This window comes from Dysidea avara, chromosome 1, assembly GCF_963678975.1.
Source record: "Dysidea avara chromosome 1, odDysAvar1.4, whole genome shotgun sequence".
In the NCBI taxonomy this organism is placed as follows: domain Eukaryota; kingdom Metazoa; phylum Porifera; class Demospongiae; order Dictyoceratida; family Dysideidae; genus Dysidea; species Dysidea avara.
The window spans coordinates 26,478,642-26,498,002 of NC_089272.1; the positions used below are offsets into that span (position 1 = coordinate 26,478,642).

Genomic DNA, 19,361 nt, shown 5'->3' on the forward strand with positions numbered 1-19,361 from the left:
ACCTTGGATTTCACATCTTTTTTCACCATGGCCTTTTTGGGGGCCGCACCTTTTTTTACAGCTTGGCTGTTTTTGATTAGATATATATATCTTGACATATCTGCATTCTGAAAGGATGATTTGCAGTATGTGTACAGCTTCCTAGTACCAAGCACAAGTATAAACAAATACATACTACAAGTATGTACAAGTAAAACAAAAATGAGATACTAAATGGCTATGCAAATTTTTGGATGCTTTGTTTGTTTGTTGCAGTCTGATCTTATAGTACATAAGTGAATTAATTCTGGAGGCCAATTATGTGATATACTATGGCAAACTATAGTACTGAATTGATAAGATTTTTTTATTGGTGAAATTGTTTCCAACCTGTACTGTAATTTAACAACTACTATTGTAGTTTATGCACATTAATTTGTTGACTGTGTTTGAAATAGTAAGTTGCTGAGCTGCCTCAGTACTACAGATGTATTTACAGTGCTTTTGATTTGCATGTGAAATGATTCCCATAATTACATATTTCTCTGCTTTTACTTTTATTTAGCTGTTAATGATGTTTGCTGTTCTTGTCTTGCTGCCACTGTTGCTACATGTTGGAGGTGAGCCTGTTAAGTGCTAACCATAGCTATAAATATCTAGGACTTTGAACTTGGTTTTCTGGAGATGTGTACAAGGTCTTACTACCATAACAGTGCCATCCATAGGTTGTTCACAAAGTTTTGAGTTGTCAGGTTGATACCATTTAGAAAATTGGTTTGCAGAGAATGTTAAATATTTTATTGACTCTCTCTCATGTGTGAACATCTAACATAGTAATATTCTGTACAGCTGTGTACTATGTGTATATTGTATATTGTATGTACCCATAGCTCAAATAATCACTGATAATCCTATGAGCACTACAGTATGTAGCGGTAGTACTGCTAACATGTCTTGTGGATTTATCGGTGGTGAGTCTGTGATACCAGACTGGAGAATGATAAGGAGAAGTAGCAATGGTATGATTATAAATGATACAGTCGTGGGTGGAGCAGATATTGTTAGTAATGATGATGATGGTCTAGTGTGGGTGCCTGATACAACAACTGGTTCATTTAATTATCCTAATAATCATTTGGTAATCGGTCCTGTGGATGAGACATATAATCAGTCATCATATCAGTGCATTATTAGAAGAAATGATGGTGACATATTGAGTGGCACTGGAACTCTTACAGTGGCTGGTAAGCACAGATATAGTATTATGTGTTAGATCAGGGGAAACACAATTTTAATTTTATATGGATTTTATTCTTCTTTCTGCACATTATTTTTCAAGCATATTATACTTAATATACATGTAACATCTTTAAACAGGCTCTATACAGGTGTCCTATAGTTGTGCTGTAAAGCTTTAGTAAAGAAACTCCATGCATTTGGTTCCACATGGGATACTTTGAGATAATAAGTCACTTTGTAGTGTACAAATACATGAAATTGACAAGGAGAAAACATCCACAGACTCCTATAAGAAATTGAGCATAAATAGAATGGCTGCAAGTTCAAGGCTGCCCAGGTTCAGTCATGGAGTTTTCCCATTTCTGCACCTTTTCAAACATAATTAATATAACATATTAAGCAGGCTGTAAGACCAGGTGTCCTACAGACTTTCAGTACTTATGCTGTAAAGCATTAATAAATAAAATATAAGTCAATATTATAAGCTTTCTACACTTTTAAAGAATGCATTATACAATCATAAAAAATTCAGTTCTACATTCTGTGTATATACCATTATTTTACAGCACAGCCCACAATTGACAGCATTTCAGTACTAGATGGATGTGTTTTCCTAAATGTATCATGGACAACGGCTAGTGATCCTATATGTGGTGATGTGAGCTATAATGTGACCCTGCTATCTGATACAGAGCTGATCAGGATGGTATCTACTTCACGCACTAGCTACATGTTTGGTGGCTTAAATGAGCAAATGTCATACTCTGTTACCATAGTAGTAATGGATATGTTTGGCAACAGTGATTCCATGAGTAATCAAACTGGAATGATGACATCAAAAGTTCCACAACGTATGTGAATATGTTTATGTGTATCACATTATGATTAGCAACACTAAATATTTCACGTGCATTATAATAACATAATTTGTTCTAAGAAGCTAGGTTTGTTTGTTAGTGTTGAGCAGGCATGGGGCAAAGTACTTTGGTACTCGACTACTCGTACTTAAGGACGCTTAAGTACACCTTGAGTACTAGTACTTATACTTACATAAATACTTTTGTACAAATTTAATGTACTTGTACTTAAGTCTTAAGTAATGTACTTAAGGTACTTAAAGTACTTGTAAGTACTTTAAAGTACATGAGTACAATGAAGTCCATTTACATACAATATGTACAAGTGAAATAAGTTGTAGCTATATATATTGGCTCAAAGATAATATATTTCTGGATTGACATGGTCAGCTTTTGGCTGAAGTCACTTGCCTGCATTTGGTCTAAAAACAGAATTTAGAAGGTTTCCCATCTTCTGATTATTTCTCTGCTGATCTTAGAAACAGTTGTACTGCTTTTGGCCTGAAAAATTTGGTTGATCATTATAAGAAGCATCTGTAGCAGCTAAGACGAAAGATTATGTCCTGAACAGAATGTCAACAACAACAAAGTACTGTACACTTACTAAGCAGGTGGATGAATACAATGAAACTGACACAGTAACAATGCCCCAAAATCCAGCAAATACCACAACCAAAAAATACCCTCTGCTTTCAAGGTTGGCAAAAAAATTCTAGAAGTACCATCCTACTCTGTGCCTGTTGAGAGGCTCTCTTTAGCACTTCATGATCAGGAAAGGTATGAAAGATTTCACCTTACAGATGGCAGATTTTCACAATTTTATTAGGTGCAACCAAAACTACGTAAATGCAATTGTGAACACTGTAAGCATAATCTGTACTTGTACTTAAATACTTTCAAAAGTACTTGTACTTTACTTAAATACTTCTCTTAAAACAATGTCATGTACTTGTACTTGTACTTCAGCAAATGTCAAAGTACTTGTACTTTACTTAAGTACTTTCACATGTACTTCGCCCCATGCCTGGTGTTGAGGATGTCCAATTGTTACAGTAAGACTTTCCGTATGTTAACTGTTCTTGGTATAAGAGAGCACCTATAATCTATAGTTATATACTAACAGTATTATTTACATGTGATATTAAAGCCTCTATGAGAAAGTCACATAATAAGTGAACTGTATAATAAGTAAACTCGTAGGCCGACATGCATATCAAGGTACACAGTAGTGTGTCATGTAGTGGTGTGCGATATAGGATATTTTCCTATCATGATTACTGCACACAACATAATTATCACGATACAATATATATCACGATATACAACTCATCACTCAGCTAGTGTATTTACAATGATGACACTTGTAGCACTGACGTACTAGAAGTACAATACAACATGGTACATGACTAGCATACAACATTGTAAGCTCTTTTATCGAAAAAAAAGTACTACATACATGACATCTTGGGTACATTTTTCTCTAGTTATAGCTAAAATTTATAGTAAGCTTATATGACGATATAACGATTCTATATCATATCACGATATAAAAAAAAATTATCTCGATATTTCGATATTATATCACATATCACACATCACTAGTGTCATGTGGCTCAATAAGTTGGTGGGGCTCAATAAGTTGGTGGGCCACACCAGTGCATTATTAACAGGAAGAACAATATTTTCACACATATACATTGTAGCTCTATTACAAAACAAGACAATTTAGCTACGGGCGTTCCCTCTATCTTCAGTAAATAGCATACCAAATTTGATAAGCCTACAAAAATCAGCTTAATTTTTTTGCTGTTAAAATTTATTTTTCTCCATCTTTGTAAAATTCAAATGCACTATTCAATTATCTTGAAATTTCATGTACGAAAGGCAGTTAAAGGTTTGAATACAATAACATAGTCATGAAGTTATTCATGAAAAATGAAACCAATAACGTTATCATGCTTACAGAGTAATCTCGTTATGTGAAGAAGCTGAATTTGGTACATGGATAAGTTAACCATCAAACCTCAAACCTTAAATGGTTTGGTAGAAATCAAACAGTAGAAATCAAACAGCTTCAGAGTCATGACAAAAAACAAAGCATGTTTAACTAGTATATGATCTAACTTCTTAAAAATGACTGATCAGTACAGGCAAATGGCTCATAGTAACTATTGAAAATTGCTGTGTGAATAGTCTATCTATCATCACTTTAAGCATTTATGGTTGCAAGTGAATCATAATAACACCTACAAAGTTATGCACAGTAAATTCAAATGGGTCAATTCTACCTCCATGGGTAAATTTAAATTACAGAAAGTTTGGTTAAAATGACCATCTAAAAGTGGTTGTAACCGGGGTAGGTATTTGAACTAAATCAGCCAAAATAACTAGGAAAGGTCAATATAACTGTTCACCTTGGATGTTGAATTAACATATTGTGGTAATTTCAGTGTGTATTGTCAAGTCTATTATGGTAAAGATTAGATGACCAGCTACATGGTAAAATAATTTACATTGGTACACTGATTATTATAACATTTGTGGTTAATACTGTTACATCCCACAATCAAAAGTGAACATGGAGAATATAGGTTTATGTACAATTTGAAAGCTCTATAAGAATAGGTATGTTTAAAGTATTAAGATGCAGTATGTAACAGTTATCCTGAATATGTGTCATAGTTAGATTAATGTATCTTATTACTAATGATGACTGACTTCTTAATTGACATAAACAAACAGACAAACAAACATTTTGTGACGAGAGTTAATTTTACTACAACAGATGGTTAAAATGGCCATGATGGTAGGTTATTTCAAACTTAGCTAACGGTTGAAGAGACCCTGGGCAATATGACTATATCTTACGTCATTACTACCAAAAAATCGGCTGTTTGAATTGCAGGTAAAACAACCCAAAAATTTGGGTCATTTGTACCCGTTTGAATTTACAGTGTGCAAAAAAGCCTGACTTCTATACATACATATATATATATATATATATATATATATATAAAGCTGAAAGGCTGTCTGTCTATCCATCTATCTGTTTGTCTGCTTTGTGACACCGCTAACTTGACAACCAAAGCACGTATCAACATGGAACTTTGACGAAATTAAGCACTGATCATCTGGCAACTCCAAGTTTATTGTTACACATTGCTACATGCTTTCAGTCACTCTCTACAGAATGTTGAAGGCATTGGTGCAGAAGACTTTGATTAGGGACCCGCCAATTATGCTGGCATAATTATTAGCATAATAGGTGCCTGAAAGCATTGAGCATAATTCTAGCATAATCGGTAGAATATTTGTGTAATAGTGTAGCTATCACAGAAAGATCGATATACTGTAAGGCCAGGCAAAGTTGATTGTTAGTTTCCCGTTTCAAGATTTTCAAAATATCACGCGGGTGGGCGGTCATTATTCATTATGGCTAAAACCTTGCAGAAAACACTAAAATAAACCCACTATTTGAAAATCCATGCGGTGGAAATAGCCATATAATGAAACTTTTGTGGCATTTTTATTAGACCATGCGGGCGGAAACTGGAATCTAACAATCAACTTTGCTTGGCCCAATAGAACAGTCAGTAACTCTAATAGAACAATCATATAGCTGACTGTTCTATTAGAGTATATCGATCTTTTCTGTAATATGCATTTTGACAAGTAAGTTTGTGCTTCAGCCACTTATTATTTATCCATAAACTGGAAATTATTAGTAGAGCATGAGAACTGAGGCATAAATAATTGGGCATAATTTGAGCATAATAGGTAAGTATTGAGCATAAATTTAAGCATAATAGGTATATTTTTGAGCAGTGCAGCATAGCATAATAGGTAAAATTATGAGCATAATCGGCGGGTCCCTACTTGAGATACATTCCTGTCAAAACCATGAGCAAACAGCCAAAGCGTTAGTGCATAGAACTGTTATAACCCAGAGGCCCAGGGTTTGATTCCTGCCCATGACAACTTTATTTTCTTTTTCTCAGTGCCACCTTTTTGTGACACATTTTTTCATATGTCAGCTATCAACACTTACTCGGCAATCTTTACACATATTAACATGATTCACATGCAAAATTAAATGCACACTATCTGACCACGTCACAAAGTTTATTGCAAGCTTCTACATGAGTTCCTTCGACCACTACAGCACTTTGAAGGCCATGATGTATGAGAAAACCTCAGCTGCATTCCATAGCAAACCACAGGACAAACAGCTCGACTGCTATAGCACCTTCCTGTGGTTTATTTGGCTGTGTAGGCTGCAGGTTACAATCCAGTCACAGGCATGACTTTTCTTTTTGTTTTGTCTACCCTTTTGGTACACACTTTTCTAACTTTACTTTTTTGTGTTCATAGCAAGTTCATAGCATCCTGGTATTGCTTCACAGCATATGGACTGTTGGAAAGTATACAGTTGCATATTTGATAGGTATAGGGCAGGCATGGGTTAGCTAATTGGGTGTATGTTCGTTTATCTGTATGTTTGTCTGTGTATTCTATTAGAGTAAGTGCCACCTCTTTATAGTACGTTCATGTTGAGCTGAATCCTGGGTTGTTGGTTAGGAGGCCACACAAGATCAAAGGCTTTAAACATAATGTTCATGACGCATTTATTCGTAACCCCATGTTATGGGCACGCACTTAATTGTTGAGAATATGGCGTCCAGTGCACCATCAGCGAGTGCAGAGCAAAACCCTCTTGGAAAGAAGTTAAACAGCCAAACGAAGTATCTACTTATGTAACTATGAAGTACTTTAAGCAAGAAGCAAAGAAATGTAAAATTCCTGTCAACATCACGGAGAGAATCTCGAAGGCCACCGGTATTGTATGTAATGCCTTCTTTGCTGGGTTTTGGCATACATTACGCCACACAGGGATTTCAAGGACATCCATTGTAAGAGTTAGAATGGAACACCGCAAGAAAGGCAGTTTATCTACACCAAGAAAAGGCACTTTGCACGAGCCCGCTCAATTGTAATCTTCAGGTACAAATGTTCATGAGTCCATGTTGATGCAGACAGTTTTGACCAAGATTCCATCAGACAAGATCCATTCATTGTACGGAAGGAAGGAAGGAAATCTATCGTTCTCAAAGGTTTTAGCAAGTTAAATCTTGAACCCTGGAACTTTGTCACATACTCCGTCTTAGGCCAAACTTAAGAAGGATGGTGCTTTCTCTGGAGGTAGAACATAGCTTTAAAGAGTGTTGAGTGGTATGGGATTTAAGTACAAGACGATTAATGACAAGAGGTTAGCATTGAAACTGTTTGTGCTATGTCACTACACGTATACACAGGGTATACTATGAGCAGTCCTTCATAGTCCATCAACGTCATAAATATTGAAGACGAACGAGGTACAACAGAACTGAAGGAAGACCAGTTGTGTACTTGGATGAAACTTGGGTAATGAAGAACTTCTAGAGCAATTCCCCATCCAAATCAGCAGTGATAGTGAAGATGGCGATGGTGGTATTAATGAATCTTCCACTAGCAGCAACAGGTCCAAGTCTTTTTCTGGGCTTACTTCATCTGATGTAAGATTGTTTGATATTTGCAGCATTGGTGTTACAACTTGATTTTGTTCCCCAGGAGTCATCAGGTAGCTGGGATTAAACTCTGTGAAGTACATGAAATACAGATGAAGTATAAGTGTGTGCACTTTAATAAAAAAATACCATTGCTTTATTGTGCTAGCAGAAGTTGAACATACCATCCCTTGTATATTTAATCAGTGCAGGAGTGTTTGGAAGTCACTACAGGTACTATCAGCCCAAATTCATACAAACAGTATTATTTCATTTGTTGAAACTTTTAGAGTTTTTGGGAATGTAACTTCAAAAACAAAATGCTGGCTGAAAAGACTGTGTACATGTGTGGTGAAGTGATGAGAAAAGGATTTAAATGACAAATTAATTAAATGACAAATTGACTAAATGGGAATAGAAGATGATAGGCAGCTGTGTGGTGAATGTGAAGTAAAATACATGTTTTTGGCTCACTTGCAGGAACACCAATGCTGCATAACAGATTTTAAGCTGTTATAATTTGGTTTTTTCTCTTCTTAGGCTGAAGAAGTTTTCCCTGAATATAAGCAGGACACTTATCTTCTAAATGCAGTGCAACAGTGGCCCCAGCTCTTCTACTTATGCAACTCTGTTTTACATAGACAAAAACTGTTTTATTTTTCTTGTAAAAGTGTATTACAGCCTCTTACATAACAGATGGTGAAATCATGCGTGTTGAGGGCGGGTGTGTGATGTCTGGCTTCGCCACAAACATGTGTCAACATGAACATCAAAGGGCCACATTTTAGAGGCTTCCCATTGAAAGTGTATGGCAAAACTTTACAGTGTCATAACTGGAGTGTCTTACATTCGAATGAAGTGCTTTTAATATATTTTTAGCGGATTGAGAAGCGCTACGTATCGAGCAATACAGGAGGCCCATGCGATGTAGCAATTGTAAGTTATTAATCGTTTTTGAGGATTCAGATCAATGCGAACATACTATAGTAACTTCAATTCTTTATGATATTAACTGTTTGCCTAAATTATAAAAATAAATTTCAGGAAGTGTACACCTGTGTGTTACACGTAAGTCAATGTTTGTCTGCAATAATTATAGCTATTGACCATGCTACAGTTTCTGTGTGATAGGACACATACTACTAGCGCCACATAGTTTGGACATGTGTTGATAATAATAATTATAATAATACTTATAGCTTGCATGTGGTTCTGCTGTTTAATTAACCTGCATGTTCACACCATTTTACTACGTATTAGGCTTGCATGATAGAATAAGATTCATGTAAAAAAATTAAAGTGACCATACATGCTACACTTTAGGATATTATCTCTGTAATGCTTCATTCCAAATGCATTGAATTGTCATTGTGGTTAGTGTAAAAATGTGAAATGGTCCTTCACGAAGAGTAGGTACCAATGCTAGTATGCAATATGCAATATTATGTAATTGAGATAGCTACTCTAAGAACAGTCATACTAATAAAACATTCATCCAACAAATACATGCACTAAATAAGTTGGTCCCACTTTGTAAAATAAGACAGGTGAAGGAAGCCACAAAGCTGGCCACAGACTAGATTTAGGATTTTACACGTACAAAAAGAAGAGTAAATATGCCAAAACAGCCAATTAAAATGTTATCATTAAAATTAATTAACATCACTGAAGCCATTTCTTTGCTACCAACTATTTTATTACACCTTGAATGTTTTGGCCATGTGCTACATGTTCCTATGTAGTAATGTTGTTGTATATTGTGCACCATAGGACCTGATTCTCCTGATATGGTAACCGCTGACATAGACATTACTAACGACAAATTTGTGATTACAGTATCATGGCAGGTATATTTTGTGCACAAATGATAGTTTGTATTGTTGTATGTGAGAAAGGATTATAGACTTTGAGTCAGTTGGCATTTGGGTGACTTAAAGTAATTACATACTTAAAACGGCATTTATATATGTATATGGACCAATAAATTACAGGCAAAATCGCAACTACAAAGATGGGACTCAGCTCAGTTTGTTCAGTGCTCTCCTTATATACCTTCATGTGCACAATAATGAAGGTCATTCCTACAAACATGACAGTGGTAAACTTTTACCTCATCATAAATAATCACTCATAATTCACATGTCATTTACTGTACAAATATGAAATACCATATGCTGACTGGTGTGGCAACACCCCGGGAATTGTGCACTTGGCATTTTCTGTCTGCAAACACACCAATGTGTTTTAGGAGGATCTTGTGATCTTAAACCTGTCAAACTAGTTTACGCAATGAATCATAATGATGTCATCACATTTTGTGTATCCTACAAGATTGGTCCTGAATAAAGCATATTGATTTCAATTAATGGTGCTATGACAAAGCACAAAAGGCTAGTATATATTCTCTTATTTTATCACTAGAGCATATATGTTGGCTTCATTTACTGTACATAGATTTACACTTTGCACTGTATTTATTCTATGCCCACCCCAAGGCATGTTAACATTAACTTCAATTTATTACATTACACCAAACAGGTGAATCTGAAGGTGTATAGCGGATCAAAACAATTAAAATGTGCATATAAAATTTTTAATATGTGGCATGAATATTTTATTTCAATACATAGTTTTTACTTAGCTGGTGACATTTTTCAATCAAAAATAATGAATTGTCAAAGTTGGTAGATAAGATGTGAGCAGTAGACCTATTTCACAAATCCAGTTTACATATTATTATTTATGAAAATGGTAGAATGTAGTATTGTATATGTATATTTCCTCACCAGGCTGGTCCAACTACTCGTTGTACAGCTGCTGTTACCACATACAGTATCAATACTATAGTGAATGGAAGTCTTAATATGAGTCAGATGGTCTTATCCAGTGTGACTACTATTAATTTGGTTAATATCTTCCCTGATGTTGTACAAAGTAGCACTAACTATATTGTTGCTGTATCAGCTGTTAATGATCAAGGATTTAGTGATCCCAGTACACCAGTTAACTTTAGTGAGTTGTATAATATAGTATTTGCATTATACATAATACACTGTATGTGTGCTTATTGTGTTGTATGCGTTACACTACTGAAATATTTTAATCATTGTTCAGTAATTACCACAGAGCATAATTTTAGGATACAAATAAAAGTAGCTGTACCATATTATATGTATTTGTATGCAACCAATTTACTAACCTGTCCAATGCAAATCATACACTGACAATACTGATATGTGCTTTTCCCTAATCGAGCGCATATTGAAAACTGTAAGGTATATGAATGCAGAAATGTTACTATAGTATATTAATAGTAATATCATCCTGTGCATTGTATGTGTTTACTGGCACCTACTTAACAGTATTTTTCTCTAAGAATATAAATATTATTGTGAATTTTGGAAAGCCATCAATGTATGTGCATAACTATTGGGAAACATATACTTTACCATGCCTGGATGCATCTAACAGTTAGCCTTTGGTGTAGCCATGATTTTAAGCAACCGTTCAAGACTGTATGTGTAACACAAGCATACAACCATGGGTGGTAGGCAGGCAAACATGTAGAAGACATCCAAGCAATTATCAAAGGATTTTCAGATTTCTACCCTTGTTGTTCATTACTCCTAGAAGTCCTAGAGCATTCCTAGCTACTTGCATACATCCCATAAAACACGAAACAGCCTGAGCAACCTAATGCACCATTGAAGTGGAGTTTTCACTACCTTGCATAACTACACCCCCATACTACTGTATGTACAGTATATACTCATTTGAACCACGGCCATACCTTGCATGCAGTGATAACTAGCCATTTTCCAAATTTTGGACACAATTATCATTGCAAAATTGCTTGTATTCAATCCTCAATATGTGTGTAATAATGTTTCAAATTTCTTCCTGTAGATACATTTATTCTACAAAGCTGCACTGCAGCTTCACATACTGCTGGGTTTATTACTGTATCATGTAATTCATCTCATGAACTTCAAGTCACCGCAACATGTTACAGTTGTGCTCCGCAAAGAGTTACTGCTAATGGTGTCAGTAATTTCAATATCAGTGGTCTGCAGCCTGGTGGAAACTATATGCTCATTATCAGAGCATACAGCAATGGACAGGTGGTTTTGGAAAATTTAACTGTGTTACTAAATACTACAGTGCTGAATAGAAGTGAGTCAAGTGTATACTGCATGTAAACTTGAATAGTTTGCATGGATGGGCTAAGTACATTATATGCTGCTGTATACCATTGTGAGATTCTGGTAAAGATGGTGATACTGTAGTTGCATTGGTTTAAATATTGTCTACAAGATGATTACAAGGATAAGTTATCAAGTTCGCCAATAAAAACATTTTTCCCAAATTTCTACTGCATATATTAAAGACAACTAGCTATAGGAAGGAATTGCCATTATGCAATGGTATAGTTGAATAGTATAATACTGCTGAAACAGTTAGCTATAACTATCACAGCTACCATAATTAGGTTTATGCTTTTACTAACAACTATTATAGTGTGCCAACTGTACAATTTGATTTCTCTACAACTTCTTTGTGCATCTAGAATGCAGTGTGTTTATGTCAGCCTTGCGTGGCACAGATCGTATACTTTTTAGGTGTAGGGGCTTATTGCTTTCAGTGTAAGTGCCTGCACCTAAAAACAATCAGTCTGTCACATTTCCAGCACCAAAGTTGTTCTTAGAGATCCCAGAAAAGTTGGGATAATGCCTGAGGTAATTGGTTCACACGCACACATTCTGGTGAGTAGAGATGGCAATGAAGATTGTCAACAAAGACCTAATGCTTACAAAACATGAGGAGACATGTCAGCTTCTACTACTAGTCTTACTTGTATGAGAACTGCCTCGAAGTATTGCTGAGAAACACCAAGAGTTGCATTTGTACTTATATGGCTTTGTAGAACAACTTTGGTACCAGACTGAATTTTTAGGCATGGGCTCTTATACTAAAGTGATCAGCCCAAAATAATTATACGGTCTGTGCCCCACGAGAATATGTTTATATACAGTGTACACTGCACCTTGAATCCCTCACCATGCCCGTGGTGTTATTGGGGATAAATACTGTAGAAGGATGATATAATTTGTTAGAAAAATCAAATTTTGTGCCAAATGAAACTAAATCAACAAGGGTTTCCGATAAAACAATCATGGATCTAAATTTAGTATTCATGTGCTCTCAAGCTCTGTGTAGTGTTGTATTTGACATGGCCATTAAAGAATAGTTATGCAGGCATGACGTAGAGTCTATGGAATTATTCCATAGACTCCCAGCACATTTTCCAATATGACTGTTTAGACTCTATTTTCTACTAATTAGTTACCCATTCCATGGTTGTTTCTGTAATGGTATCAACAAAAGTGGTTGGATTTCCACAATAATACTAATTCCATGCAGCCATGCATGCTCATGTGATACAAGTAAGTGTCCCTCATTACATCACAGCATATATATTAGCAATGCATATACTCATTGGAGAAACCTACATTTTGAGCATATGTTATATTGTGCCTGAAGGCGTGGAGTATATTAGAAAACAAGGTGGATTTGTCAGAAAGTAAGGTATTAAGGGAATGCTACCTGTAGCATTGATCGAGATTTATTCTTTGAGTTTGTTGCATCAGTGCCACACCATGCCAGACATTGGTATTGAATGCCTAGCTGAATGCTAATGATGCTTGTCTTGTCCAGAATGTAAGCTAACAGTAAGAACATTAGTTTTGTTTTGGGCTTTGCCAATTTTTGTTTGATGAATGTAGTAAACAACCACCAGTGAGACCACAAGTTATTAACTATTTAGTAGCCCCACCACAGGTTTTTATTGGATTTAGTAACCTCAGACATCAAAGGTAATATTACGTAAAATTTTCTAGGTACTGAAAATACCCTTTTTACATAAAGGCATGTATCTATTACCAAGAGTTCATAATGCAAGTAAGGGAGAGAGTATCTAACTAGAATACATCCAGGAAAATCATTGAGTCAAGTAACGCATTAAGCCTGTTCACAGAATAAAGCCGGGAGTTTGTAAAAGACGGAATAAGGAATAGCAGAATAATGGAATAACTCGCATCACAACGAACGGGCATTTATATGGCTTATGCAATGTTAGGGTGATTGTACTGTTACAGCTGTGAACTCATCCCTCGTAGATATCCTTACAATGTAGGGTGATTGTGTGTACTGTTACAGCTGTGAACTACACTGCTTCGTCACTCATAGATGTCCTAGCGAAATGATTACTATACGCTCTTACTACTACTGTATGTAGCTAAGCTAGAATATACAGTAGTTAGCCATTAGTTTCGTTTTCGAGTCTTCATCCTTCCAGTGGAGGGATGAAACGAAACGAATGCCACGCCCCCTTTGCTCATGACGTTGGTACCATACTTAACATACAGTACCCGCTTACGATGTGCAAAATTACATTTGATTATAGCTCTTACTAGCTACTACCAGTGTTGGGCAAGTTACTTTGTAAAAGTAACTAGTTACGTATTACATATTACTTGCAACTGAACTATTTAGTTACAGTTACATATTACCCATAAAATAAAGTAACTGTAATAATATTACACATTATATTACTTTGTGTCCATAGCCTTAAGCTGTCACGTGTGAAACTACCACCTTATCACGTGACACGATTGCGTTGTTGGACAACGTGCAAGTCTTGATATAAGTAAGTAGCTGGTGAATAAGCCTCACTTAGTAGGCTTCATTACTTCGTTGTGGCTAGGCGTTACTCAGTGGGTTACTAACGAGATTAGTAACTTCGTTACTTTTAGTAATAATATTATGTAATATTAGATTCGTTACAGTAACTATATTACTTAGGTAACGCGTTACATTTGCAAGTAAAGTAACTTGAGTTATATTACCTGTTTTTATAGCGTATTTCGTTATATTACTTTGTTACCACAAAAGTAATAATATTATGTAACGCGTTACATAAGTAGCGCGTTACTCCCAACACTGGCTACTACTGTATGTAAAGTATGGTACCAATGTCGCGAGCAAAAGGGGGTGTGACAGCCGTTTCGTTTCATCCCTCCACTGGAAGGATGAAGACTTAAAACGAAACTAATAGCTAACTACTGTATATTCTAGCTGTGCTAGCGCAATGATACTTAGCTACATACAGTAGTAGTAAGAGCGTATAGTAATCACTTCGCTAGGACGGCTATGAGTGACGAAGCAGTGTAGTTCACAACTGTAACAGTACACGCAATCGCCCTAACATTGCAAGGATATCTACGATGGATGCGTTCACAGCTGTAACAGTACAATCACCCTAACATTGCATAAGAAGCCATATTGATATAAAACGCCCATTCGTTGTGACTCGAGTTATTCCGCTATTCCGTTATTCCTTAGTTCCGCCTTTTACAAACTCCCAATAAAGCCTTGACCTTATCAACACCAATAAGCACCAATCAACAGTTTTGTATCACCTGTTAATTTGATCAAAGGTAAACTTTACTGAGCTTAACATAGTGATTTTGTACAGGTTATATTGGAAGCTGGATATTCTCTCCTAACTTATATTATGAACTCTTGCTATTATGCTGGAATAATTTTGGGTGGTGCACAAACATAAAGCCACTTGAAAATATCTAGCAGAACAGTGGCTTAACCATAAGTCCATGACTCTACTGTATGTAATTTTAATACTAGCTAGCAGTCATATTAATAACAAACTAGGGCTAAACAATACTCAGGGGTACTTTTCATTCAGTTATTAAAAGTGGTATTCATAATTTAAATACAGCATCTGTATGTTGATGTGCCTAGAAAAGGTTGTAAACTATTATACTCTAGCTACTGGACAAGACAACTTAGACAAGCGTCTTCCTATAGCTCATCATTGTAACTACTTGATACTGTATTGGTTATGAATGTCATGCTGGAGCAGTGGCAATGGTATGATCAACTCGACTTAAGGATAAATCCCAATGCTAGCACGCACAGTTTGCCACTTTCTCTCACTCTTTCTTAACCTAGGAAATTTTCTAAATCACTTAGAATGGGTTGGCAAGGTTTCTACACTGTTTAGAGACCCAAGGACAATGTGGGTGAACCTACCCACAAACTTAATTACCGAGGCCACACATTCTAACTAATATGTATATATTTGTAATAAGACAGCCACTGTATTTGAAAAATCATTTTGCCATTTATTTGAACATAGAACTGGGAAAAGGTTGCACCGTATTGAGTGTATATGACATGTATTATGTATACAAACACTGTAAATGAATAGGTACCACATCTTTTGATGATGATTCTCTATCCAATGGAGCAATTATCGCCATAGCTTGTGTAGTAACTTTCATCCTAACACTGATTGTGTCTGTGATCATTACATTTATTGTGACATACACCACTGTTAAGAGGAAATATGATAAGATCTTAGAAGACACTACTGGTAAACAGCTAATTGCATCAACAAACCACAATTTTGATGAGGTGGAGCTACAACAAAATCCTGCATATGGTACAACCAACACAATGGAAATGGATAATGATTATGTGGATGATTATGTAAATTAATACTTTGTGCAATAAACACATTGTTACATGTACTGTAGGTACTGTAACTATCTTTTTTTTGCATTGTATTGTCAGATAGCATTACTTTTACTACTTACCCAAATATGGCTTTGCCAGTATGTGCTAGCAGGTACAAATATACTGTAGGATTGCGTGAAGCAACTACTGTATATTTACACTCTACTATACGCAGTATTCAGTGTATGTACTATCAGCATTACACTGTGAATCGCACTGCACTGCATTTTATTATAATTCTAAGTGTTGTGTATAAGGCGTGGCATGTAAGGTATACACATGAGCAGTGGATTAATTTGGTCACACAATATTTGACATTGTGACCATAATTTTGCCTTGCACATGCATAAATAATAACACAAATTTATAAAATGTATACCCTGTAGCTTCCAAACTACATGTTGTATGTGCATTTTATGTGCATTACATGTACATGTTTGCACACAGTGTCACTGTATACAAACTAGAAGCAGTATATGTATGTACATGATATACAGTAGTATGGCAACTACACAGCAACCATGTACATGGGTGTGTACAGTAGATGAGACATGGCATGGTAACTATGCTAACCTTATAAATGGGTGTGTAGATGACATAGTATGGTAGGATCATATCATGGGTGTGTAGCTACATGATATTGTACGGCAACTACATGATGACCATACATGCATGTAGGTGTGCAGATGACATGGTATGCCAACTGAATATGCTTTATACTCACTGGATAATTAAAGTTCTTTATAATTGTAGCTACTTCAAGTTGACAAAACCAGGTTTCATCCATTCCTTGGTTGACTGTGTTTTGGTTAATGTTAAACCAAGACCTAGCTAGCATTAAGTTTTGTCTACATATTAAGATTGACTTATATGTAGCACTGTAAATCAAATTCCATGTACACTATGCATTATAATTAATGCACCTCCACACGTGTACATGTGTACGGAAAATACAACATGCAAAAGCATGTCGAGAGGCTAATACAGCACAAGGCGGAGCCAAGTGTTCTTTTGCCTTGAGACACCTCTGAGTGCTGTATTTTTCATACACTCAAACATAGACTGTACATATGTAAAATATAGTCTATATATGCTAGTGTTAAAAGTGTCAAAAGCGTAGCTAGATACTGTTATACAGTATGATAGTATGCAGCTTTTCTCTCATTGACTGGCACAGCGTTCCTTAAGGCTCAGCTGCAAACTGAAGTAGATACAACTTCGAACAAATTAAAGTAAGTAGGTAAAATTCCTGTCCCAGGTAGCTTGAAGAAATCTTTTCAGCTTCTAACAACTCACTAGATTAAACTGAAAACTATCTCCTAGATATCAAAATCTAGGTAGGGCCTCCAAAGTCTGAAAGGAGCAACTGTCTATATAATATATATCTAATCAAAAACAGCCAAGCTGTAAAAAAAGGAGTGCGGCCCTTGAAAAGGCTATGGTGAAAAAAGATGTGAAATCCAAGGTGGCGGCCAAGAAATGGCTGTGACGGTAGGTTAATGGTAAAAATTTTAATAACAACAATTCAGGTGAATTTGGTGCCACTTGGTCAATTGGCACAAAATTCACCTGAATTGTCGTTATTAAAATTTTTACCATTAACCTACCATCACAGCCATTTCTTGGCCGCCACCTTGGATTTCACATCTTTTTTCACCATAGCCTTTTCAAGGGCCGCACTCCTTTTTTTACAGCTTGGCTGTTTTTGATTAGATTTCATTTCTTTTTGTATTTGTATACCCCAAAGATGGCCTATGGCCAGCTTTGGGGCTTTTTAACCTATATATTTTTCTTTACCACAGGAAAAAGAAAAAGATGAAGCAGATTTTATAAACACTTTAACTCATTCTGATTTTATCAGTAAATGTACAAATTATATATATATAATGCATATATCAAGAGTTCATAATATAAAAAGAGAGCATATATTTATTACATGTCAATTAATCCCCACAGGATAATTTGCAGCTGATCTCTCTACTGGGTGACTTGAAATGTAGCTGAACTCTCTACAGGGTGATCTGCTTGTATGTAGATGAGCTCTTTATAGGATTCTCTCTACAGGGTGACTTGACTATAGTTGAACTCTCTGCAGGGCTATCTGTTTGTAGTTGAATTCTCTACAGGGTGATTTGTTTGCAGCTGAACTCTCTACATGGTAGTTTCTTTGTAGCTGAACTCTCTACAAGGTAACTTCTTCTAGCTGATCTTTCTACAGGGTGATTTGTTTGTAGCTGAATTCTCTACAGGGTGATTTATTTGTAGCTGAACTCTCTACAATGTGACTTCTTCTAGCTGAACTCTCTACAGGGTGACTTGTTTCTAGCTGATCTCTCTACAAGGTGACTTGTTTCTAGCTGAACTCTCTACAGGGGATTTGTTTGCAGCTGAACACTCTACATGGTGGTTTCTTTGTAGCTGAACTCTCTACAAGGTAACTTCTTCTAGCTGATCTTTCTACAGGGTGATTTGTTTGTAGCTGAATTCTCTACAGGGTGATTTATTTGCAGCTGAACTCTCTACAAGGTGACTTCTTCTAGCTGAACTCTCTACAGAGTGATTGATTTGTTTGCAGCTGAACACTCTACATGGTGGTTTCTTTGTAACTGAACTCTCTACAGGGTGATCTGTTCATAGCTGAACTCCCTACATAGTAACTTCTTCTAGCTGATCTTTCTACAGGGCGATTTGTTCGTAGCTGAGTTCTCTACAGGGTGATTTGTTTGCAGCTGAACTCTCTACAGGATGACTTGTTTCTAGCTGATCTCTCTACAGGGTGACTTGTTTCTAGCTGAACTCTCTACAGGGGATATGTTTGCAGCTGAACTGTCTACATGGTGGTTTCTTTATAGCTGAACTCTCTACAAGGTGACTTCTTCTAGCTGATCTCTCTGCAGGGTGATTTGTTTGTAGCTGAACTCTCTACAGATGATTTGTTTGTAGCTGAACTTTCTACAAGGTGATACTTCTAGCTGATCTCTCTACAGGATTACTTTTTCCTAACTGAACTCTCAACAGGGTGATCTGTTCATAGCTGAACTTTCTACTGGGTGATTTGATTGCAGCTTAACTCTCTACATGGTGATTTCTTTGTAGCTGAACTCTCTACAAGGTAACTTCTTCTAGCTGATCTTTTTACAGGGCATGT

General features: G+C 36.0%; 1 protein-coding gene and 1 long non-coding RNA gene across 2 annotated transcripts; both read left to right on the forward strand.

Moving 5' to 3' along the window:
* The first annotated feature begins 873 nt into the window (after window positions 1–873).
* Window positions 874–16,279, forward strand: LOC136260480 (uncharacterized). Its single transcript, XM_066054220.1, has 6 exons — window positions 874–1,223; window positions 1,785–2,069; window positions 9,389–9,465; window positions 10,408–10,630; window positions 11,525–11,791; window positions 15,906–16,279. The coding sequence occupies exons 1-6, from the start codon at window positions 893–895 to the stop codon at window positions 16,193–16,195; spliced, it is 1,473 nt and encodes a 490-aa protein (XP_065910292.1). The 5' UTR covers window positions 874–892; the 3' UTR covers window positions 16,196–16,279.
* Window positions 6,551–9,380, forward strand: LOC136260489 (uncharacterized). The gene is made up of 4 exons (XR_010703558.1): window positions 6,551–7,341; window positions 7,388–7,627; window positions 7,683–7,736; window positions 7,791–9,380. It is a non-coding gene; the product is annotated as an uncharacterized lncRNA (long non-coding RNA).
* Window positions 16,280–19,361: the final 3,082 nt, after the last annotated feature.

Bases quoted from the DNA above. Each gene is read 5' to 3' on its own strand.
- LOC136260480 (XM_066054220.1), top strand. From the start codon at position 893: ATGAGCACTACAGTATGTAGCGGTAGTACTGCTAACATGTCTTGTGGA. The intron at 1,224-1,784 runs GTAAGCACAGAT...ATTATTTTACAG, and splicing joins TGGAACTCTTACAGTGGCTG to CACAGCCCACAATTGACAGC. The intron at 11,792-15,905 runs GTGAGTCAAGTG...GTAAATGAATAG, and splicing joins TACTACAGTGCTGAATAGAA to GTACCACATCTTTTGATGAT.